This window comes from Gracilinanus agilis, chromosome 2 (assembly GCF_016433145.1).
Source record: "Gracilinanus agilis isolate LMUSP501 chromosome 2, AgileGrace, whole genome shotgun sequence".
Classification (NCBI taxonomy): domain Eukaryota; kingdom Metazoa; phylum Chordata; class Mammalia; order Didelphimorphia; family Didelphidae; genus Gracilinanus; species Gracilinanus agilis.
In genome coordinates, this window is record NC_058131.1 from 499,803,875 (window position 1) to 499,828,757 (window position 24,883).

General features: G+C 35.3%; 2 protein-coding genes across 2 annotated transcripts in view; one reads left to right on the forward strand and one right to left on the reverse strand.

The window, feature by feature from the left end:
* GALC (galactosylceramidase) overlaps positions 1–24,883 on the reverse strand; it is an 89,699-nt gene that overhangs the window by 59,131 nt on the left and 5,685 nt on the right. Inside the window, exons 2-7 of the mRNA XM_044664988.1 lie at positions 23,449–23,517; positions 23,142–23,205; positions 15,352–15,465; positions 13,335–13,474; positions 12,480–12,518; positions 5,953–6,083 (exon numbers count right to left, since the gene is read on the reverse strand). Coding sequence (XP_044520923.1) covers positions 5,953–6,083; positions 12,480–12,518; positions 13,335–13,474; positions 15,352–15,465; positions 23,142–23,205; positions 23,449–23,517 — 557 coding nt within the window. The remainder of the gene's footprint in view (positions 1–5,952; positions 6,084–12,479; positions 12,519–13,334; positions 13,475–15,351; positions 15,466–23,141; positions 23,206–23,448; positions 23,518–24,883) is intronic.
* On the forward strand, positions 20,174–20,467 carry LOC123237828 (HIG1 domain family member 1A, mitochondrial-like). Its single transcript, XM_044664989.1, has one exon. The coding sequence runs from the start codon at positions 20,186–20,188 to the stop codon at positions 20,465–20,467; it is 282 nt and encodes a 93-aa protein (XP_044520924.1). The 5' UTR covers positions 20,174–20,185.

A 24,883-nucleotide genomic window follows, 5' to 3' on the forward strand; every position in this document is an offset into this window, starting at 1 on the left:
GAGTGATATAGGCACCAGAGTGAATAATGTGTTTGATTTGTATATGTCTAAGGGAAAAAAGCCAACACCTCTAGTATAAGGCACTAAAGTAGTAAATTTGTATCTAAATATCTGATTCAAAGATGAAACTTTTGAGTAGGTGGGAATTATAGTAGAAAATAGTTAAATTACTTCTCTATTCCAGAAAACTGAAATTCTTGGCATTGGTGAAAATCCCTTGATGGTAAAGCAAATGGATTAAGTACATCCCCTTTGGACAGGCTGTTCCTAGCTCTTGGAAAGGGAAAGTCACTGGACTTGGGGTAGACAATCAGCAATTTAGGTCACCAAATAATCTTGTTTAAATATTTTCTATGTTGTTTAATAAGTTATTGGTAATTTTTTAATCCTTATGGTCAAGCTTCTTTTAGGTTTGTTTATTCATTTGGCTTACTTGCAATGAAATCTTTTTAGGGCATTATTATTTTAATAAGTTAGCGTTCTAAGAGGTATAATTAATTTGCACTACAGTAACTTTATGGTGAGCATTTAAAAAAATAAATCTAATAGAATGACCTCCAGGAATTGATACAGAGTGAAAGGAGCAGAGCCAGGAGAAAAATGTACAGAGACATACATTGTGGTAAAATCAAATGTAACAGACTTCTGTACTAGCAGCAATGCAATGATCTAGGACAATTCTGAGGGACTGATGAGAAAGAATGCTATCCACATCCAGAGAAAGAACTGTGGGAGTAGAATCACAGAAGAAAAACAACTGCTTGAACACGAGTTGATTCGGACATGATTTGGGATGTAGACTTGAAACAACCACACCAATGCAACTATCAATAATATGGAAATAGGTCTTGATCGATGACACATATTAAAACCAGTGGAAATACATGTTGGCTATGGGGGGGTCAGTTTGGGGGGGATGGTGAAGGGGAAAGTAAGCATGGAAAATTTTTCTAAAAAATAAAATTTAAATGCAAAAAAAAAGATATAACTAAAATTGAGTCAGAAGATAATTCCTCATTCAGATTCACCAATGACTTCACACCACATTTAGCAAACAAAGTAATTTCCAGATTCCATTTCTCAATTTCTAAAGTGCTCACAGTGAGATTTTGATACTCTGCTCCAATCTTTGCTCTACATAGATTTTCCTTAAGAATAAATCTAATCACATTGTTCTTCTATTCAAATTCCAGTGACATCCCTATGACATCTACAAGTGAATATGAACCCAGTTTGGCTTTTAAAGCTTTTCACAACCTCCCCAGCTCACCTTTGCAGCCTCATCATATACTGGTCCCTACTCCTGTCTTGAACTCTACAATCCAACTCATTGGGACCACCTGCTATACCTCTCACACAACCCTCCATCTCCCACCTCTGTTTCTTTGCACTGCCTAGGCCCCATGCCTGGAATACTCTCCTTCCCACACCTTCATAAATTACCTTCTTTCTTCAAGAACCATTTCAAGCACCATCTACAACTCTTCTGTTTTTACTCAGAAGCTACTGAACAAGTTTTAAGAAATCATGCAAATAGATTCAGTCAACTGCAGATGATTTGCTCTCAATGGGGCATTCAGCAGAGTGAACAAATCTTTTTATTCCTCTCTAATTTATTTTTCTATCCAGCAATGCACAGAGGCTTTTTCTAATCACCTCTTCTCTCCTAAAGCCTCCTTTCTTCAACTGAGAAAATAGAGACTATCATGAAATCCCTTTTCTCCCCTTCTCTGTATCTCACACTGCTTCTGACATCAAGTCTCACCTCTTCCTCCCTTACCAATCTGTAGAAGTGATTCTTTCCCTCATGAAAGTCAACCCCTCTACATGTACCACATGCTCTCTAGCATACTGCCCATAAAATAGTCCTTTCTTTCTCTAACTTTTAATTGATCTCTTTTTCTTCCTAATAGAATTTATCCATGTGTCCCAGCTCATCTACCTGCCTCCCATCACAGAAGGTATATAGATCAGGAGACAGACATGTTTAAGTAAATTAAGTCATTTGTGCTTCTGCCTTTCAGTTCACTCTCTGGAAGTAACATTCACAGATTTATTCTATCAGCATTATTTCTGTAGCTGTGTATAGTGTTCTCTTGGTTCTACTCATTTCACTGTTCATTATTCCATGTAGTTCATTCCAAGTTTTTTTTTAAGCTCATTTCTTATAGCACAGCAGTATTACCTCCCAATCATATACCATAATTTGTTTAGCCATTCTTGAATTGATGGCCATCCCCTTAAATTCCAATTTTTTGCCACCACACACACACACACACACACACACACACACACACACACACACACACAAAACCTGCCATAAATATTCTGGAATTTAATTGATCTTTATCAACAAATTCCTTCCCTGCTGCCTACAAAGATGTCCAAGATCCCTTGTGTAAGAGGGGAAACTAGATATTTAAGGTATGGTCGCCAGAAATCGGATTAATTCAATTTCAAATTAAAATAGACCCAAGTCAGGATGACTTTTATGGAAGTTTATTTACAATTAGGAAGGTTGAAGGTAGGGAAATTGAAAGAAAGAAACTCTGGCCCGGACCAGAGGTCTGGACCAGATAAGAATTTAGAGGCTCCAGCAGAGGAGCACAAAGGTTAATTAAACAAGGCTTCTAGCCACAAGGCCTTTTACAATTAGAGAGGCAAGAGAAGCCTCCTTGAGGGTAGAGCCTCCAGAAACGCCAAGGGAAGAGAGAGTCAGCCTAACTTACTCACATGACAATTCAGAGGGAAGCCGCCTGATGTCTCACCAGAGATCCTTCTACACCAAGTTCAAAGCGCCAACTGCCTCCACAGGAAGTTACCATCATATTTAAAAGATGGCATCTTTCATCACTTCCTGCATCCACCTCCAATTTCAGGTGGACAAATGGCAGCCTCAACACTATTTTGGACTGTCCAAAGGGCAGTCCCTTGTTCTTGATTTGTTACTTATTGTCATGTGTGATTAACAGACCTTCCCCTCCCCACTTAATTCTAATTTGGGTGGGGTGACATTATTTCTGATGGCTAGAGTCTAACAATGAATGAAGATGAACTAATTCCATTTACACACTTGTTCTAGGGGAAAAAAAATCCTAACGACATACTATCTCATTAAACTATATTCCTATATCTCCACTTCTCTTCTAAGCCAACTATCAATCACACAACTATCTATACTCATCACTTTCTCTCAACCCTGTAATGACTTATAAAACTCAACTGAAACTTCTCCCTCCAAAGTTACCAATGATCTTTTTAATGTCATATTTAATGGCCTTTTAATTAATCCTCATCCTTATGGATCTCTCTTTAACATGACACTATTGACCACTTTCTCCTCCTGTGTACACTCTCAACTCTTGAGTTTTTGTGACACTGTTTTCCCTCAGTTCTCTTATGTCAAACTACTCCTTAGTTTCCTTTGCTGGTTTCTTTATTCTTACCCTCAAACTGTGATGTAAACCAAAATTGAATCCTGGTCTCTCTTCTGTTCTTTCTTTAAATGCATTTACTTGGTGACTTCACCAACTCCATGCACAGACCTATATATACTACCTTAATCTCTTTCCTGATCTCCAGTCACACATCTTCAATTGCCTGTTAGAGAATTCTTAAATGGATGCAGTTTAGTGTAGTTTGATCTGGTCATCAAACTCAACACTTTTAAACAGAACTCATCTTTCTTCCCAAATTGACCCTTCTTTCAGTCACCAAGGTTTATAACATGAGGGTTGTTATACTCAAATCCTTACTCCCATTCATCTTGTATATTGAATCAGTTACCAATTCATGTCATTTCTACTGTCACATCACTTAAATCCATTCTTTTCTCTCTATTCACTTGGATACCACCCCAGTTGAGATTCTCATCACTCCCCATCTTGATTATTTCAAAAGCTTCAGAGTTAATATTCCTGCCTCAAGTTTCTCCTTTCTCCAGTCCTTCCTCCAGAAATGGTAGGTGACTCAAAAAGAAACAGATCCTAAACTACATAATGACTTAAAAATTCACAAATTACCATTATCAATTGTGTGAATTCAATCTTTTAGGGGGACCGCCCAATCCGGGAAGACTTACCTAAAAGGGTGTCAGAGTCATGTGTCTTAATTTGCAAGCATGGCAGGTGAAATTCCTGATTGGTGGGAAGTCAAGGAATGTGATCTATAGGGACTGAAGTAAAACCCTGACCAACTAGAAAAGCCAGCATGTAAAGTAGTCAGGGGACTTTTCTGGTTTGTGGAGGAAGCTCTTAGTCACTGGTAAGCCATCCTGGTGTTTATGTAAAAAGCCATCTCTGGCAAGTGGCCACAGTAGGACTAGGCTAGCTAGGACCACATTGGGCTGGGAATCCAGGAACTAAGACATCCAACTGAGGCCAGGTTGGTTAGGTTAGGTAGTGTCTAATTAGAATGTTACCCTAAAAACTACAATTCCCAGCACCCCACTCTCCTCACATTACATGCTGACATAGGGAGGATATAAATTTGTTATAGCCCCGCCTCTCACTCTTTTTCTCTTCCTGTCAGTTTTGGTGGAGTGGACTTTTTAAACAGGCAAGGAGAACTTAGTCACATGGTCTTAATTTTGTTAAATAACTAGGTTTATTTAATTTCTATTTCCTTTTTATTTCTTCTATTTCAAGTGATTATTAATAAACTCTATAAGATATAATTCTTGGAGTGTTGGATATTGATTTAAATTCTATAGTAGTTAGGTTGATAACCTTATTTCTCTCCTTTCTCTTTACAGATAAATACTTACTTATTACTGGGTTCTCCTCCAAGACAAGAATACTCTCCCATATCACCTTTGCCTCTTAAGAATGTTGTTTTCTTCAAAATTCAGCTCTTGCATCTTCTATTAATGCTTTTCCTGATACCCTACACCTTGGTTAACATCCTCAACCCCAAAAGATCACTTAACTTATATTTGTTTGTATTTATGTATATATGCTCTCTTCCCTAATAAAGGCTCCTTAGGGCAGAGATTATTTCATTTCTGTCTTTGCAGCCCTGGCACCTAGCATTGGTACTTAGGACATAGTAATCATTAAATAAATCTTGTTGATTAATGAAGACTAATGCAGTGTGGGGCCCAAATATCTTTTTTTTTTCAATTGTCAGATCTTCCCCCAGAAAAACTAACTCTGTTTCCTATACAAAGTAGGCATTTAATACAAGTTTAAGATTTTCCACAAATGCCAGTCAACAGTCATTCAACAAGTGTTTAAGTTCTTACTGAATGCTAAGCATCTAAATTTAGATGGTAGGCTAACTAAGGTCACTTCTAGCTTGAAAATGCTAAGATTTGAAACTGGAATCAAGGAGCTAATTAGAAAGGAATCAAGTGAATAAGGGCTGAAAAAAATCTGAATCAAGGCAAGATTGCAAATCTAGATAACATTAAAGTATGAGCATCAAGAGAAGCCCATTTCACCTAATAGCAACTTGATGGCTCCTAATCTTGGAATCCTACCACATATTTTAATTTAGAATTTTTTTAAACCTTTACCTTCCATCTTAGAATAAATACTAAGTATTGGTTTCAAGGCAGAAGAGTGGTAAAGACTAGGCAATGGGGGTTAAGTGACTTGCCCAGGGTCATACAGCTAGAAAGTATCTGAGGCCAGATTTGAACCCAGGACCTTCCATCTCTAGGCCTGGCTCATCACCCAGCTCCTCTCTGGAATTTCTATATCAATGTATTAGACTCCTTTCTATCACACTAAAAAATCTTACCTATATTTATACTATGATAAAAAGACCTAAAAATAATACTAACATGTTAAAAAAAAAAAAAGCACCAATCTATCTGGTGCAGATGTCTTATCAAAAGTATATTTAATTAAAAGAAACACAAAAGAGATGACTGTAAAGATGTGGAAAAGAAAATAAACTCATGATATATAGAGTAAATATAGAAAATAACAAATCTCAAGCATTTCCTACCCAATAACATCAACAGCATCCAAGAGTTCATGATCAAGTAGCATGGAAACGGAAATGGGCTGCCAGAGGTTATCACTGGCTATGATTTTCACTCTGTCCAGGTCTTTTTGATTAAGCATTTTTCTTAAGATCTTTAGCAGAAAAAACAAAAACAAAAATATATGTACAAAAAGCAAAAGCAATAAAAGGATTTTAAATGTTATTAAATGACTCAGAAATATCTAACGACATTAACTTTTTTAAAAAATAATAATAGCCTTTTATCATATACCACAACTTGTTCATTCTCCAATTGATGGACATTCCTTTGGTTTCCAGTTCTTTGCCACCACAAATTGCTCCTTTGTATCTTTGTACAAGTAGGTGCTTGTAGGTGCTTTCTTCCCATCTTTGATCTCTTTGGTTTACGGATCTAGTAGTGGCATTGCCAATTCAAAGGATTCATAGAGTTCCAAATTGCTTTCCAGAATAGTTGTTTCAGTTCACAGCTTCACTCACAGAATATTAGTGTACAAATTTTCCTGCATTGCCTCCAATATTTGTCATTTTCCTTCTCATACTAACCAATCTGATAAATGTGAGATAGTATCTCAGAGTTGTTTTAATTTGCACTTCTCTAATAGTTATCTGGAACATTTTTCACATGACTAAAGACAATTTCTTCATCTGAGAACTACCTATATTTATATTTTGAGCAATTATCAATTGGGAAATGACTTGTATTCTTATAAATTTAGTTCTCTGCTATCCACGTCTAGAGAAAGTACTGTTGGAATAAAAATAGAGATGGAAGCATAAGCTTTATCACTTGTTTCTTGAGGTATGTTTTAAGGTTTTGGTTTTATAAGATTCATTTGCAAAAATGAATATAGAAACATGTTTTTGTGATAATACATACATAACCCAGATTGAATTGCTTGCCAGCACTAGAAGGGAATAAAGAAAAATGGAGAGACAATTTGGATTATGTAACTTTGGAAAACTCATGTAGAAATTTGTTATTAAAATAAATTTGGTTCAGATATACATATATTTGAGAAATAAGGCCTTTGCTATACACACACCATAAAAATTTTCCCCAGTTTGATGTTTTCCTACAAATTTTGGTTGCATTGGTTTTGATTGTGCAAACTGTTTTTAATTTAATGCAGTCAAAATTATCTACTTTACATATCATAATGTTCTCTTTTGTTTGATCATAAATTCTTCCCATATCCATAGGTCTGACAGATAACACTATTAACTCCTCTAATTTACTTATAGCATCACAATTTATTTCTAAATCATATCTGCATTTTTGCTTTATCTTATTTTGGGCACTAGATGTTGGTCTGTGGCTCATTTTTATAATATTGTTTTTCAGTCTTTGTCAAATAGTGAGTTCTCCTTCCAAAAGCTTGGATCTCTGGTTTTTCAAAGACTAGATTACGATGGTCATTTACAACTCTGGTTTGAGTATCTAATCTATTCCATTGATCCACTATATTTCTCAGATGGTACTAGATTGCTTTGATGGTTGTAACTTTATAATATCGCTTGAGATCCAGTTTAACTAGGCCACCTTCCTTCATTTTTTTTTCATTAATTTCCTTGATATTCTAGGTCTTTTGTTCTTCCAGATGAATTTTGTTAATATTTTTTCTAGCTCTATGAAATCATTTTTGAGTAGTCTGACTGGTATGGAACTTAACAGGTAATTTAATTTAAGCAGAATTGCCATTTTTTTATTATATTTGTTTGGCCTGCCCATGAGCGATTAATATTTTCCCATTTGTTTAGATTTAATTTCATGTGAAAAGAATTTTGTATGTGTTCATACATTTTTAGTTTATCTTGCCAGGTATTTTACGTTGTCTATAGTTAGTTTAAATGGGATTTCCCTTTCTATCTCTTACAGTTGGGTTTTATTGCTTGTATAGAGAAATGCCGATGATTTCTGTGTGTTTATCTTATATCTTGCAAGTTTGTTAAAATGGTTCATTGCTTAAATTGGTTTTTTGGTTGATTCATCAATTATATCATATCATCTACAAAGAGTTAGTTTTATTTCCTCACTGCCTAGTCCAATTCCTTCAATTTCTTCTTTTATTGCTATAATTAGCATTTCTTGTACAACACCAAATAGTAGTGGTGATAATGGGCATCCTTGCTTCATTGCTGATCTTACTGGGAAAGTTCTAGTTTATCCTCTTACAGATAATGTTATCTAGTGGTTTTAGGTAGACACTATTAACCATATTGAGGAATGTTACATTTATTCCAGTGTTCTCTAGTGTTTCTAATGGCAAAGGATTTTTTCATTAGTTATTTCTGCATCTATTCAATTAATCATATGGTTTTATTTGGTTTTTTATTAAAAATATTTGCATCCATATTCATTAGGGAGATTAGTTTACAGTTTTCTGTTTTTTCTCTTTCTGATTTAGGTATCAACATATTTGTGTCATAGAAATAATTTGTTTGAATTCCTTCACTGGCTATTTTCCCAAATAGTGTATAGGGTTTTAGAATTTATTCTTTAAATATTTAGTATTCACTTGTGAATCCATCTGGCCATGGAGTTTTTTCTGAAGTAATTCGCTGATTGCTTGTTTAGTTTCTTTTTTCTGAGATAGGGTTGTTCATTCTATTTCCTTTTCAGTTAATCTGGACAATTAACATATTTTTAACATTCATGTGTTTACTGGCATGTAAATAGGCAAAGTACAAGCCAATAATTGCTTTCTTTATTGGATATGAATTAACCCTTTACATTTTTCCTGTTGGTAATTTGCTTTTCTTCCTTTACTCTTTGATGATTGTTTCTATGATTTGTTATTTGACCCACTGATTCTTAAAGAAAAGGTTATTTAATCTTTTTTCCCACTGTGGCCCTTAGGTGAGTGTAATTTTTTATAGCATTATGATCTGGTAAGGATGCATTTATTTCTTTTTTGCATTTGGTTTTGAAGCCTTTATGTCCTATTATATGATCAGTTTTTCTGAAGGTACCAGGGTATATTCTTTTCTATTCCCATTCAGTTTTCTAGGTCTATCAAATCTAACTTTTTATAAAATTCTTTTCACCTCCTCAACTTCTTTCATGTTTATTTTTGGTTTGAATTATCTAGTTCTGAGAAAGGAGGTTTAATGTTCCAGACTAATATAGTTTAAATTTTTATTCTCTTTTATAACTCATGTAACTTCTCCTTAAGGAATTTGGATGCTATGTTATTTGGTGCATATGTTCACTACTGATGATTTCATTGTCTATGGTACCTTTTATCAAGCTGTAATTTGCAATTTTATTCCTTATCTCTTTTAATTAAAACAATTTTGGGGGGTTAGGAAACCTTGAATCAATTTTCACTTTTGCATTGTGTAGGATTATAAATGTTACCCTTAATTTTTTAAACTTTAGCTAAAGTGGCAGGAGGGTAGCTCAGTGGATTGAGAGCCAGGCCTAGAGACGGGAGGTCCTAGGTTCAAATCTGGCCTCAGACACTTCCCAGCTGTGTGACCCTGGGAAAGTCACTTGACCCCATTGCCCACCCTTACCACTCTTCCATCTAGGAGCCAATACACAGAAGTTAAGGGTTTTAAAAAAAAAAACTTTAGCTAAAGCATAAAATATTCTTCTCCAGTCTTTTACTTTTACTCTGTATATGACTCCTTGCTTTAAATGCATTTCTTGTAGACAGCATATTGTGGGATTCTGGCTTTTAATGCACTCTCTTATCCTCCTCCACTTTATGAATGAATTTATCCTGTTCATATTCACAGTTGTAATTATTGTTTCCCTCTTAGTTTCCCCATTTATCTTTCTCTCCTTTCAGCCTTTCCCTAATCATAAATGTTTTACTTCTGATTACCACCTCCCCTGTTTGCCCTCATTTGTCTGCCTCCCCTTTCTCTTATTCCCTCTCCCCTTTTTACTTCCCTAAGACAGGTTTCCATAATCAAATGTGGACCTTATTCCCACTTTGTGCCACTGCTTGTCACTCTCCCATCTTATCCACAATGACATTGTATTGATTTATGTATCTTCTCATGTGAAATAATTCATCTCCACCTCCTTTTCTTTTATCCTAGTATTTTCTTTCTAATCTTTCAACTTCTTTATCTGCCATCCCATCATATTCATCTTCTGCATTATACTCTCTATGTATACTATTCATTACCCTAATAGTAATAAAGTTCTTAAATATATTCAGTACTTTGAATATTCTAAGTATTTTAAATATTTTAAGTATTTCAAGCCTCAAAGACATGATCATAGGTATCTTATTACCTTCCCATACATAGTAGTCAGTTTGGCGCCCAAATTCCACTTAGTGCATTAAGTATCTTACGTACATCACCTACGTAGATATCTTCAGTATCTTAATTATTACCTTCCTATCTAGTAATGTAAATAGTCTGATAATCCCACTGATTCTTTTGAGTACCACAAGTACCTTAAATGTCTCTTGTAGCACAGATATCTTAAGTATCCTAGTTACCATTTTCTCTTGTAGGAACGTAATGAGTGTTACCCAATTGAGTACCTTGAGTTTTCTTTTTTATCTCTTTATACTTCTTTTGAGTGTCAGATTTGACCATCAAATTTTATTTTCAGCTCTAGTCTTGTTATAAGGAATGCCTCAAGGTCCTCTCTATCATTAAATATAAATTTCTTCTCCAGCAGTATTATGCTCAGTTAGGTTGGGTATGTGGTTATTTATTACAAGTCCAAAATCCTTTGCTTTGCAGAATATCATCTTCTATGTCTTCTGGTCCTTTAATGTAGAAACTGCTAGGTCTGATGTAATGCTGATTATGGATCCATGAGATTTAAATTGTTGTTTGCTGGTTTATTTTTTCTGGCTTTTTATAGGATTTTCTCCTTGGCTTGGGAAGTTCTGAAAATTGGCTATAATAGTCCTGTGAGTTTTCAATTTGGGATCTCTTTCAGGGGGTAATTAGTAGATTCTTTCAATTTATATTTTCCCCTATTGTTTGAGGCAATCAATCATCCTTTATCTCTCCTAGATCCATTTTCATGTCAGTTGTTTTTCTAGTGAGATATTTCTGGTTTCTTATATGTTTTCATTCTTTTGACTTTCTTTTATTGCTTCCTGATGTCTTAAGCTTCCATTTTGTTCAATTCTCATTTTTAGAAATACATTTTTGTCTTTTTATTTTGTACTTTTTTTGGGGAAATGATTTTCTTGTTTGAGGTTTTGCATTTTTTTTTTAGGAAGCTGTTTTCTTCAATTAATTGTGTTCTAAGACACTGACTTTTTCTATTAATTTTCATTTCAAATTTTTTTTCCCAAATCTTACTCTTTTTAAAAAAAAAACACAACTTCCATCTTAAAATCAGTATTATGTATTGGTTACAAGGCAAAAGAACAATATGGAATAGGCGATGGGGGTTAAGTGACTTGGCCAGGGTCACATAGCTGGGAACTATATAAGGTCAAATTTGAATCTAGGACCCTCTATCTCAAGGCCCAGATCTCAATCCATGGAGCCACCTAGCTGCCCCCTTACTATTTGTCTTTTTTTTTGTTTGTTTTGTTTTTTGTTTTTAAACCCTTGTACTTTGGTGTATTGTCTCATAGGTGGAAGATTGGTAAGGGTGGGCAATGGGGGTCAAGTGACTTGCCCAGGGTCACACAGCTGGGAAGTGGCTTATTTGTCTTTTTTTTTAAAACCTTTAACTTCTGTGTATTGGCTCCTAGGTGGAAGAGTGGTAAGGGTGGGCAATGGGGGTCAAATGACTTGCCCAGGGTCACACAGCTGGGAAGTGTATGAGGCCGGATTTGAACCTAGGACTTCCCATCTCTAGGCCTGACTCTCAATCCACTGAGCTACCCAGCTGCCCCCTCTATTTGTCTTTTGATCCTCTTTTAGAGCTCTTTCAGTAGTTCATTTTGAGCCTGACAATATTTAATATTTTCTTTTGAGGTATCACATTTTTTCATTTTTGTACTGCTGTCTTCTGAGCTTGTATTTTGGTCATCTCTTTCCTAGAAGTCTTCCAGGGTCAGACTTTTTCTTGGGCTTTTGCTCATTTTGTGGGGCTTTTTTCAGAACTTTTACCAATATGTTGAAGCTCGATTCTATTCCTGAGGTGGAGGAGAACTGTCTTGAGTTTCTATTGTGGTCATTTTGATGCTTGAGATGAGCTAGGCTGCTTCTTGGGTCCCAAACTGAATACTTTGAATACATTGTTTAAGGCAGATCCCATTGGCTTCCACCCTCTCCTCTCATGGCTAGACTTTGTTAGACTCAGTTCCTCCCAGTGCTGTCCATGCTGTGTGTCATACTGGGTTCTGCAATGGTTAAACAGTGCTGAGCTGCTATTTCATTGTCTTTGGAGTTAATTTATTATAATATGAAACAAATGCTAAGACATCAAGATAATTAGGAGATTTTCAGCAATAAAGTTAAAAGCAACATATTACACAAATGTTTTGGGGTTGCCACAGCTTTAATTTCAGTGACCTCATTTTTTCTTTGAGAACAGTATGAAAATAAACCATGTCAAGGGTACTACAAACCTTTATATATTGAGTGTCAAATGTTCTCTCATTCCAAATCTACAAAACAAAACAAATTTTTAAAATAAGGTTGAAAAAATAAAAGTCTAAATGTAAAACAAAAGGCATAATAAGTGGAACCCCTTATGTGACTGTCACTTTTCTAACTTTCAGTCCTTAGAAAATGCATATATTTATGGCTTATAAAACATCAGGGTACCTTTAAAGAAAAAAGCTTGTCATTTTAAAGGAATTAAGCATACTGCAAAATTTACTAGAAATCAAGGGAGGAATCAAAAGAAAAACTTCAAAACAACAGGTTAAGAAATTTAAATCTTTGCCTATATTCTGAAAGACAGGTCAGATTTGTCAGCAAACTGTATTTCAACATGTTAAATGGGCATCCATAAAATACATTATTATACCAAACAGACAAATCAAATATTTAATGGCCAAGAGAAGGAAAATAGCAAGGAATATTAATGAAATCCACTCGGATTAGAATTAGGCAATCACAGAATTTAAGAGGCACCCTTGCAAACAAGCCCATTCTCCCTCTTTTACAGATGAGGGAGTTAAGGCCCAGAGGTTAAGCACCTTGCCCAAACTTTCATAATTACTTAATGACAAGACTGAGACTAGAAAACAGCTCTCCAGTCTCCCAGTTCCTGATGAATATATAGAAGAAGAGAGGAGAGTGGATGGGCAATCCCAAAGAAGTAAAGGTTATTTATATTACCAAAGGAAAAAATTAGAAAGATGACAAGGAGGACTAGTTACATGATGGAATGTGGTAGCATCTAAATATAAAAGCTAACTAAATATGCAGGGTAAAAAGGAAAAAATGAAAGATAACTTAAAATATATATTACTAACCCCAATATAATCGATGTCCAAATCATGATGTTTCTTAGCACCCAATATCCAAGACACAATATATAAAGCAGTAATGGAGGGACTATCATAGGGCCAGCTTTTACCTGAACTTATCCAACCAGGAAATGACCATGGCAACCCTAAGAAAAAGATAATCAAAGCATAAAAGGCTGAGTTAATAGAGTAAATCAATCAACATTAAAGTAATGCTTAGTTTTTTACACACATATACAAAACCATATCGTGGATTATATTCTCTTTTGGTGAATTTCACAGACAGAATAGGTATCCATATTCTTTTCCATTAATACTAAAAGTCTTTTTTTAGAGGAAAACAAAATGTTTTTTGATATTCAACACCTCAATTTTCAGTTGACTCTCCATTTTGATTGGAGGCCAGAGGGTGAGGCATTAAACTCCTCCCAAAGTCATCCTTCATAGCAGGCTCAAAACTATCCAGGTAACCCCATTTTTCTTAAGAGATTCTATATAAGCTATTTCTTAGAGCTTCCTTTTGTGTATTCTTTACCCCATTAGATAGTAAATTCCTTGAGGGTAGATTGTCTGCTTAGTATATAGAAAGTACTTAATAAATGTTTACTGAATTTAGGAAATGTGCCTACTGGTTCACGGGATAGAAGAGATTATTTTTTAAATTTGGTCAAATCTATCTGATTCTAAATGTCAAGCTGAATGTTATTAATAAATTGGTATGAATTCATCAAGGGGTTTTATATACATATATATGTGTATGTATGTATACATATGTATATACATATACATATATGTGTATATATGTGTGTCCATGTATCTGTGTGTATAATATATACAAACATAGAATTTTATAATATTATATATTATTTTATACATTACATATCATATCTATTTACACTATATATTTATAGTATTATATGATATACTAACTATAACAGTTAATATAACATATTAATAATATACTTATATCATATGTGTTGTGACATATTATATGTAATTGCATTATTATATATTTTATGGTATTGTATAATATAGTATTATATATTATATTGTCATGATTTATATATAATACATACTAGTATTATATTATAAAGCATTTACTATATAGCAGTATAATTTTATAGTATTGTATAATACTATAAAGTATACATACTTTATTATACCACAGAGTACATATTATATAACATGTGCTATAATTATGTTACTATATACAATGCAGTAATAATTCAATGATCTCTCAGTGAATTTATACCAATATATTATATTATTCTAAAGATTGTATACATACACATACATATTGGGGGGCAGGGCAGCATACAAGTAGACAGCATGGAGTGCTAGATTTGGAATAAGGGGATCTGAGTCTGAATTCTAGCTCAACCTCTTAGTCCCTGTGTGACTTTAAAGGAATCAATTAAACTTTCTAATCATCCATTTCCTCATTTTTAAAATGAGAGGTTGGCCTTAACTGTCTTCTAAGATCCCTTCTAGATCTCAATCAATAATCATGTATTTATAATGTGAAAATAGAAATAACAGAACCGATTTAGAATTGATGCCAAATCTGAACATACTGAACATTTTTATAACATATATAAATATATATAAAGGTGATATCCCTAAGTGTTACTCCAGTAACTGAGCTTCTGTAGTTAGTCACCCTGAGAAAATACTTACTCTGATAATGTTACAATTGTTCACACTTTTTGAAGTTCTTTTCTACAACTACTCTGAATTTAGAAAATGTACTCTTAAAAAAACCATGTGAATTTATAATCATACCTTGTTCTAGAATACAAAATTGATATTAACGTTCAGCCTTTTAGATATTTGACTTAAGCAATTCAAGCCGTCTGAATCTCCAGTGAATGACTGAGTTGTTACTAGCCTTGATTCCAATTTATTTCCCAAATCAAACTCACGTTCAAAGAATAAAGAGTAATGCCATTATAAAGTAATGAGAGCATGACTCATCTGAATAATAGGCAAGCTCTGAAGGAGAATGAAAAATTAAATTTCCAACCAATAAGTCTAATATTGGGATTCCTCTTCTTAGCTTCCTTCATTAGCCACCATTCATAGCCCCGGAAATAGTTCTCATCGCCTTTATAGTGCATATGGGAGGGCTCAGTGCCATCTAAACAGAACAGAGAGGAAAAAAGGGAAAGAAATTTTTAGTTTACAGCTCTTCAAACTATGCTAGATTCACCTAAAAACTCACTTCTAAGAAACAGTATTCCCGATTCGAATCTGAAAAGAAAAAATAATTTCATAGAAAGATTTCTTAAATGACTGGTCAAAAATTATTAAAATTTAATATACGTTTTTATTATTAAATAATCTGCAAACAGTAAGAAGTATTTAGAGCCTGCTTAGAACTTTTAGTCCCTGGAAATTTTCAGGATTGTGTGAAGATGGCCAAGTAGGGTATGAGACTTCCTTGCTCTCCAAACTCCTCCGCAAACAGTCAGAAAAAAACTACAGAATCAGTGCTAAAATCTGCAAAACCAGCTAAGAGTCAGAAGGGAAGCTGAGCAGCCAAGGACAAATAGGGAGGAAGATCTCTCTGACTTCCCTAACCTCAGTATCACCAGGCAAACAACAACACAGAATCAACAAGTGCCAAGTCCTAGAGCACTGATGGGGAACCCCCTTTTTTTTTTTTTAACCCTTGTACTTCGGTGTATTGTCTCATAGGTGGAAGATTGGTAAGGGTGGGCAATGGGGGTCAAGTGACTTGCCCAGGGTCACACAGCTGGGAAGTGGCTGAGGCCAGATTTGAACCTAGGACTTCCTGTCTCTAGGCCTGACTCTCACTCCACTGAGCTACCCAGCTGCCCCCATGATGGGGAACCTTTTGGAAATAGAGGGTTGCTCTGCTTCCACACCAATCCAGACCAAGTCCCACGCCATGCCCACCCACCCTCCCGAACCCCCTTATTTACCTCAGACAGGGGAGGAAGGAAGCACTCCCATTGAGAGGCTGGGCAGAGGGGAGGGAAATGAGAGAGGTGTGTGGAGAGGAGGAGAATGGCCCAAACACTCTGCTCCCCTCCAGCTATGCTCCCCTCAAATCTAGCTCCTCTCCAACTCCACCACAGGAATCACCTTCACAAGAGACTCAAAAAGCTGCTGTCTGCGCTGAACCCTCACACAGCATGTCAGCTCTCCATACCTTCTCTTCCCTACCCCCACCCCCCAGCCACCTCCCTTGCCCCAGACAGGGGATAGTAAAGTGAGGAATGTCCTCGTGGGCATGGAGATGAAGAGGGAAACAGCTCTGCCTCAGCCCCTCTGGCTTTATAGTAAGGAACTCTCTCAGGCTACTGCAGGTGTGCCCACAAAGATGGCTCTGTGTGCCCTGTTTGGCACACATGCCGTAGGTTTACCATCACTGCTCTAGGGGGCAGAACTGGCAGCCTCACTTGTTTGCTCAACCTGGGAATTTATATCAATAGAAGCACATACGGATGAAACCAACAGGCAACAAATTCTAGGAGAGGTTGTGTGGGCTTTAAACTTTGCCCCAGTGATCCCCTCTGATCCCCGGCAGGGTGTAGACCACTGACCAGGGAAGGGCTTTGGGGAACCAAGCAAGCTGACCAGACATCTACTCTAACCCAGGCTGCAGCATCAAGAGGAAGAGTGGGAAGGGAGCACATACTAGTGAGTGCAGCTGCTAAAGGACTGGGGCCCTGTGGGCTCTGTTCACCCCTAGGAGTGTGGGGTCCCTGGCTACTGTCATGGGGGCAGGTGAGCTGTCAGTTTGTAGGATCAGAACTAACTGGGGCTCTGGTTGGAGCACAGGTCAATCACAACCTGGGTCTTAAGCAGAAGACCCAGGGACTGCACTTGACCCTGGAATATAGAAATTGGAAGAACTAAATAGAGCCCAGGAAATAACAAACACAGTTGACCTAGAAAACAGATCAAAGAATAACAGTATAAGAATTGTCAGACTCCAAGAAAGTTATGGTAAAAAAAAAAGTGCTTAAATTGTAAAAGGGAAAATTTAGGGTATTTTATAGATAATATATTTAAAGTGTGGCCGCCAGGAATCAACGATTCAGGTTGATTCCATAATTAAATCAGACCCAAGTCAGCATCGGGTTGAGGAGTTTATTTACAATCTGGTAGGTAAAAAGTAGGACTAAAGAGAAAGGGAGAGGCTAGTCCAGGCCAAAGGCCAGGAGGGAGAGAGAGGGTTAAAGGCTAAATAAATGAAGCTGTAAGCCACAAGGCACAACAGCCAGATAGGCAGAGTTTGGAAGCGGCCCAGCTAGGCCAAGGAAGTCAGCCTAACTTACCCACGTGACAATACAGAGTGTAAGCGTTCTGTGGTCTCAGGAGATCCTTCAGCACTGAGTTCTAATTAGAAACTGCCTCAACAGGAAGTAAGTAATATACTTAAAGAGACAGTGTCCTTCGTCACTTCCTGTGGGTCCACCTCTAATTCAAATGGACAAATGGCAGTCTCCACATTGATTTGGACTGCCCAAAGGGCAGTCCCTTGTTCTAGATTTGCTACTCATTGTCACGTGTGGGTAACTCATCTTCCCTCCCCACTGAGGAAGGTGAGGATTACATCATTTCTACGCCTAGGATGGGCAGATTTTTGACTATGAATGGGCTCAAGCTAATTCCATTTACACAAGACACCATCCTCAAAATGACCCAGAAATTCTAGAACTAGAGGGTAAAATGGAAATTAAAAGAATGCATCAATCAGCACCATGAGGTAAGTACACAAGAACATCATTGATGGTCTACCTAAAAAATCCTAGAGAATCAACTAAAAAGCTAGTGGAAATAATCAACAACTTTGGCAAAGTTGCAGGATACAAAATAAATGTACATAAATCATCAGCATTGCTATACATTTGCAACAAATCTCAGCAGCAAGAGTTAGAAAGAGAAATGCCATTTAAAATCACCCAACACAATATAAAATACTTAGGAATCTATCTGCCAAGACATACACAGGAATTATGTGAACACAATTACAAAACACTTTCCAAACAATTAAAACTATAGCTAAACAATTGGAAAAACATTAATTGTTCATGGGTAGGATGAGCTAACATAATAAAAATGACCATTCTACCCAAATTAATTTACTTATTTAGTGCCATACCCATCAAAATACCAAGAAATTTTCTTACTGAATTAGAAAAAACTATAACAAAGTTCATTTAGAAGAACAAAAGACCAAGAATATCAAGGGAAATAATGAAAAAAAAAGTGAAGGAAGTTGGCCTACCAGTACCAGATATTAAACTATACTATAAAGCAGTGGTCATCAAAACAATATGGTACTGGCTAAGAGACAGAAGGGAGGATCAATGCAATAGACTTGGGGAAAGTGACATCAGCAAGACAGTTTATGATAAACCCAAAGAACCCAGTTTTGGGGACAAAAATTCACTATTTGACAAAAACTGCTGGGAAAATTGGAAAACAGTATGGGAGAGATTGGGTCTAGATCAACATCTCACACCCTACACCAAGATAAATTCAGAATGGGTGAATGACTTGAATATAAAGAAGGAAACTATAAGTTTAGGCAAACACAGAATCGTATACTTGTCATATCTCTGGGAAAGGAAAGAATTTAAAATCAAGCAAGAGTCAAAAAATTACAAAATGTAAAATAAATAATTTTGATAACAGTAAATTAAAAAGGTTTCATACAAACAAAACCAATGCAATGAAAATTAGAAGGGAATCAACAAATTGGGAAAAATATTTATAGCAAAAAACTCTGACAGAGGTCTAATTACTCAAATATATAAGGACCTAAAGCAATTGTATAAAAAAATCAAGCCATTCCCCAACTGATAAATGGGCAAGGGACATGAATAGGCAATTTCCAGATAAAGAAACCAAAACTATCAATAAGCACATGAAAAAGTGCAAATTGGGACACTAATACATTGCTGGTGAAGTTGTGAATTGATCCAACCATTCTGGATGGCAATTTGCAACTATGCCCAAAGGGCTTTAAAGGCTGCCTGCCCTTTGATCCAGCCATACCACTGCTGGGTTTATACCCCAAAGAGATCATAGGGAAAAAGACATGGACAAAAATATTTATAGCTGCACTCATTGTAGTGGCAAAAAACTGGAAAATGAGGATATGCCTTTGAACTGGAGAACGGCTGAACAAATTGTGGTATCTGCTGGTGATGGAATACTATTGTGCTCAAAGGAATGAACTGGAGGAATTCCATGTGAACTGGAATGACCTGCAGAAATTGTTGCAGAGTGAAAGGAGCAGAACCAGGAGAATGTTATACACAGAGACTGATACACTGTGGTAAAATCAAATGTAATGGACTTCTGTACTAGCAGCAATGCAATGACCCAGGACAACTCTGAGGGACTTACGAGAAAGAACACTACCCACTTTCAGAAGAAGAACTGTGGGAGTAGAAACAGAAGAAACAACTGCTTGAACTCATGGGATGATGGGGATATGATTTGGGATGTAGACTAAAAGACCACCCTAGTGCAACTATCAATAATATGGAAATAGGTCTTGATCAATGACACATGTAAAACCCAGTGGAGATGCACATTGGCTATGAGTGGGCTGGCGAGGGGTGCTTTGAGGGGAGAGAAAAAAAGTGAATCATGTAACCATGGAAAAATTTTCTAAAAAATAAAAAGATGAATGAAAAAAATAAAAAAAGAACATCATAGGTAAGTTCTATACCTCCCAAGTTATGGAGAAAATGCAATAAACCATAAGAAAAAACAATTTTAATATTATGGAGCTGAAAAAACACTGTGGCTTCTCGTAAAAGGTGAATTGGCATCCTACTGTTCTGAGAAGTCTCTTACTTCAACCAACGACTATGTTATCTGATAGTGATGTTTCTCTTTTGACTTATGATGAGACTTTGGGATCAAAACATGCCAGAAAAGCTAAGGAGGCACCATTTGTCCCAATTGGAATAGCAGGTTTTGCAGCTATTGTTGCATATGGATTATACAGATTGAAGAACAGAGGGAATACTAAAATGTCTATCCACCTGATTTGCATGCGTGTGGGAGCTCAAGGCTTTGTAGTAGGAGCAATGACTGTTGGTATGCTGTATTCCATGTTTCAGGAATACTGGGCCAAACCTAAACCTTAGGAAGAAAGATGCTGTCTTCATGCTGATGATGTTTTATAGACCTGGATACCTCACATTAAGGTTATTTATGTTTAAAAATCATTTGGGGGTATGTGGTTCTAAAAAGCAGCACATGTCAGATACAATCATGATGTTTTAAAAATTGGATTTTTTTTCATGGAGATTTTACTGTTTCCCAAGTGATGCAAAACATTGTAGCTTATTAGGAGAGCTAAGTTAGTGCAAAATGAACTAGATATTGAAATTTCCTTGGATAATATATTGCATTCAAGTTCCCCAAATCTTAAAAAATTAATGTTTAAAAAAAATTAAAACTCCAAGATTCAAGTAGCTCCTATTGCTTTAAGATATGGCATATTTTGGGATGTAATATGGGAACTTCTTTAGCATATTCAGTCAGCACTTTCTTAAGTAGGATCGTGGAAACACCATTATCTGGTTGGCTTTAACTAGGGCCAAGAGAGCATCTGGTAGAAGAACACGAAACAAAATATTCTAGGAAGAATTTTCCTCCCCACTGCCTACAGACAACCTGTTTATATTTAAGGTGAGCCTTGAAAAGTTGTTTGTTAACCAGGCTACTTAACATTATTACTTAACTTATGGTATTTTATTATAATGTTAATAAAACATGAGAATAACATAACCAAATATTTTTGCTGCTGTTACATTGAAATTGTTCTTTAAATACCATCTGTTTTATATGTATTTGAAGTGTCTGTTTAGCAGTAAAGATAGATAACTTTAAAAATGAAAAAAAAATATTATGGAGCTACCATCAAAATAACATAATGTGGCAAAAATTTATTAGAGACTACTAAATTTACTAGAGACAGGAGGTCCTGGGTTCAGATCTGGCCTCAGACACTTCCCAGCTGTGTGACCCTGGGCAAGTCACTTGACCCCCATTGCCCACCCTTGCTGCTCTTCCACTGAGGAGCCAATGCACAGAAGTTAAGGGTTTAAAAAAAAAAAAAGAACAAATCATACAAACAATAATTTCATTAATGAGATTGATAATGAGACAACAAAACCTATGGGATATTAAAAAAAAGCAGTAATTAAGAGAAAAATGTATATCTCTGAATGTTTATATTACTAAAATAAAGAAAGAAAAGATCAAAGAATTGGGAATACAAAAACTAGAGAAGGAAGAAATTAAAAATCCTCATAAATACCAAATTAGAAATCCTAAAAATTAAAGGTGAGAGCAATAAAATTGAATGTAAGAAAACCAATGAAAAATTAATAAATAAATAGGAGTCAGTTATGAAAAAATCAACAAAATAGATAAACCATTAGTTAATATGATTTAGAAAAAGAAGCACTACTATTAAGGATGAAAAGGGTGATTGATATACCACCAAGGAAGATGAAAATAAATTTAATTATTTAATTTTATTTAAATTTTTTAAATTAAATTTAAAATTTTAATTTATTTTTATTAGTTTATTATATTATAAATATATTATACATAATGTTATAATATCATACATTAATTTATTCAAATTAATTAAATTTAAATTTTATTTTATTTAAACATTTAATATGATTTTCCTCAATTATGGGCAAATTTACCAATAAAAGTGAAACGAAAGATTATTAACAAAAAATAAACTGCCTAAACTATCAGAAAATAAAATAAAATATCTAAAGAAATCTCTTTTAGAAAAGGAAAGTGAATAGGCCATTAATGAACTTCCTAAGAAAAAAGCATTAGAAACAGATGGATTTACAAGTGAATTCTACCCAACATTGAAAGAGCAACTAATTCCAATATTAAAATATTTGAAATAACAGGTATAGAAGGAGTTTTGCCAGACTCTGTTATGAAATAAATATGGTGCTGATATTTAAACCAAGAAGGGCAAAAACAGAGAATGAAAATTATAAATCAATTTAGATTTAATCACCAAAGGTGAAAACATCTCCACTTAACTCAGTTTGGATGGTCTGTGACCCACCTGTGCTACAGTGACTGACAAATCAGAATTTACTGACTGCCTCCTAGGCAGTCCTAAGAAAAGTCCTAAGAAAAGCATCTACTGTGATTGGACACTTAAACTAAGAGGAAGGCATAGAAAGTGACACAAAAGAAGCTCCTTTAAAAGAGAGCTCAGTGAGCTCTCTCTTGCTCTTCTGGTTCCTGACTGGGACTTGGAGGAGCTCTGGAGCTGGTGAGACTGTTCTTAAATCTTTCCTTTGGAATTCCATGTGGTGAGTGTAGAGACTGAATCTTCCTGACCTTCAAAAAGAGACTCTGTGTCTGAAGCCTTTGCTTCATATGCCTCTGGGGCTTTTGGGGCTTGGCCCTCGATTCAAGGCTTGGTCTTTTTCCAATTGAGGACTACTTAGATCTGCTTGGGTTAAACCAGGGACCTAAGTGAATTATTTAGTTTTGTCAGGTTAATTATCTTACCTTATCCTCTCTCTAAATTTCTTAACTTCTCTCTCTTCTTCTCATTTGTAAATAAACTTCCATAAAAATCATTTTAACTTGAGGTTATTCTTTAATTGGGAATTGATAATTATTCAATTCCCAGGTGACCAAACCTTTTTAATATTCATCCAATCAAAAGCCCATTTTCCCCCTTATGCAACTGAGACACAAAGTAGGAATGTCTATGTTCCAACAGGAAGCACTTTAAATTTAAAATTTTCCCAAATTTCCTACCTGTTGTTTGTCCATCACCACCTATTTCCACTTTCAGAATATGTAAAGAAGCACCAAAGTTTGGCTAGGAAAAAGAATTAACAAGATTAATAACATCCTTAATTGTATCATGCATGCTCAATGTACTTTAAGAAAAGTTACTACCTAGTTTTATAGGTAAAACAAACAAGACAAAATTTAAAGCAATAATCATTTTTATGATAGTCACTTCCAAGTGGCTAAAAGAAAAAAAGCTTCACTTTTAAATTTTAAGGTGTCTAAACAACTCTCAATATAACCATAAAATGTCTCCTTTAATAAATATTACCTTAAATAAATAATCCAATATTTCAGAACGATAAGGCTCGGGATAATTGACTAGAAGTCGGGAAGTTGCCTAAAAGAGATTTCAAAGAAAAAACTATTATTGAAGAAATTTTAAACAATTATAGCCACATAATTGGATATTCAACTTGTTCATATTAAAAAGAAACCATGGATTTGGTTTAATGATACATTCATTGCCTACATTAGAATCTGAGGGAGCCAAGAGGAAGCATGGAGAGAGACGTGTATATTATCAGTTAAGAAATGAAACTCACTTTTGGACTAGGCTTTACTAAAAGCCAAATAAACAGTTTATCTATTTATTTATTATCACTGAGGAAATTAGTGTTCTAACAGATGATGAGAGATTGTTGGTCTTTTTTAAGAAATTATAAGCATTATCAGAGGGAAAACATCACGATGAGCCATTACAAAGGAAAAGAAGCAACGTGCCTGGAAAGTCTCACCTACACCAGCGAAAATCATCAGCACTGAGATACACTCAAAGGTGAACTGGCCATACCATGTCAACAATGTCTTGTACTATTTGCCAGCAAAAAGCATTCCAGAGTCTATATTTGTATGTTAATGAGCCCTGTAAAATACCTCTAGGGTAGGTCTCTTTCTCAACTGTAAAATGCATAATCAAAATATCCTGCTTACTTTAAAGCAGTTGTGAAAACCAAATGAGGTATTACGAAATCTCTCCAGGAAAGTGTAAAGATTATACTAATAAAAGGCAATGTTATTAACAAAGGCAAAAAATTATTTTTTAAACTATTGAAGAACAATATTACATTTGATAGTCCCATTTTGAGTTATGTGTCTTCTAGTTTTAATTTTTAGTGCTTGAGTTTTAAAGAACTATGTTCCTAGTTTGTGAAATATTCATCATTTCAGCTTTAGAAATTAAGACTATCAGAGAAAAGAACTAATTATTGCCTTTAAAATGTATGCTTATGTTTTGCATAATACACGTATAACCCAGATTGAATTGCTTGCCACCTCCAAGAGGGGAGAGGAAAGAAGGGAGGGAGACAATTTGGATTATTTTACTTCAGAAAACTTATGTGGAAATTTGTTACTAAAATTAAAAAATAAATAAATTAAATATATGGACTAGGTCCATATGTTACCGAATTCCTTATATACAAATGGTCTAATTATAATGATTAAAAGTCAGAAATGTAGTGAGGTCAAAAAGGGTAGCGAGAATTAGATTGCAAAAACTGTAAAGGTCAAAGAAAAACAGCTGAATAAGTGTACATTCTAAGTCTCAAGTTTTTATGATCTTTAGTCATGACAAGCTACCAGACACCCACCCTGTGGGCTAACATTTCACTACTAAAAATTTCATTGACTCAGTGACACAATGTTCTCAGCTCTGCTTGCAGTTTTGGGAGAGGCTCTGTTGAGTAAAGCAACACTGAGTCTAC

What these genes read in the sequence shown, in the direction of transcription:
- LOC123237828 (XM_044664989.1), top strand. Translation starts at nt 20,186, where the DNA reads ATGTTATCTGATAGTGATGTTTCTCTTTTGACTTATGATGAGACTTTG.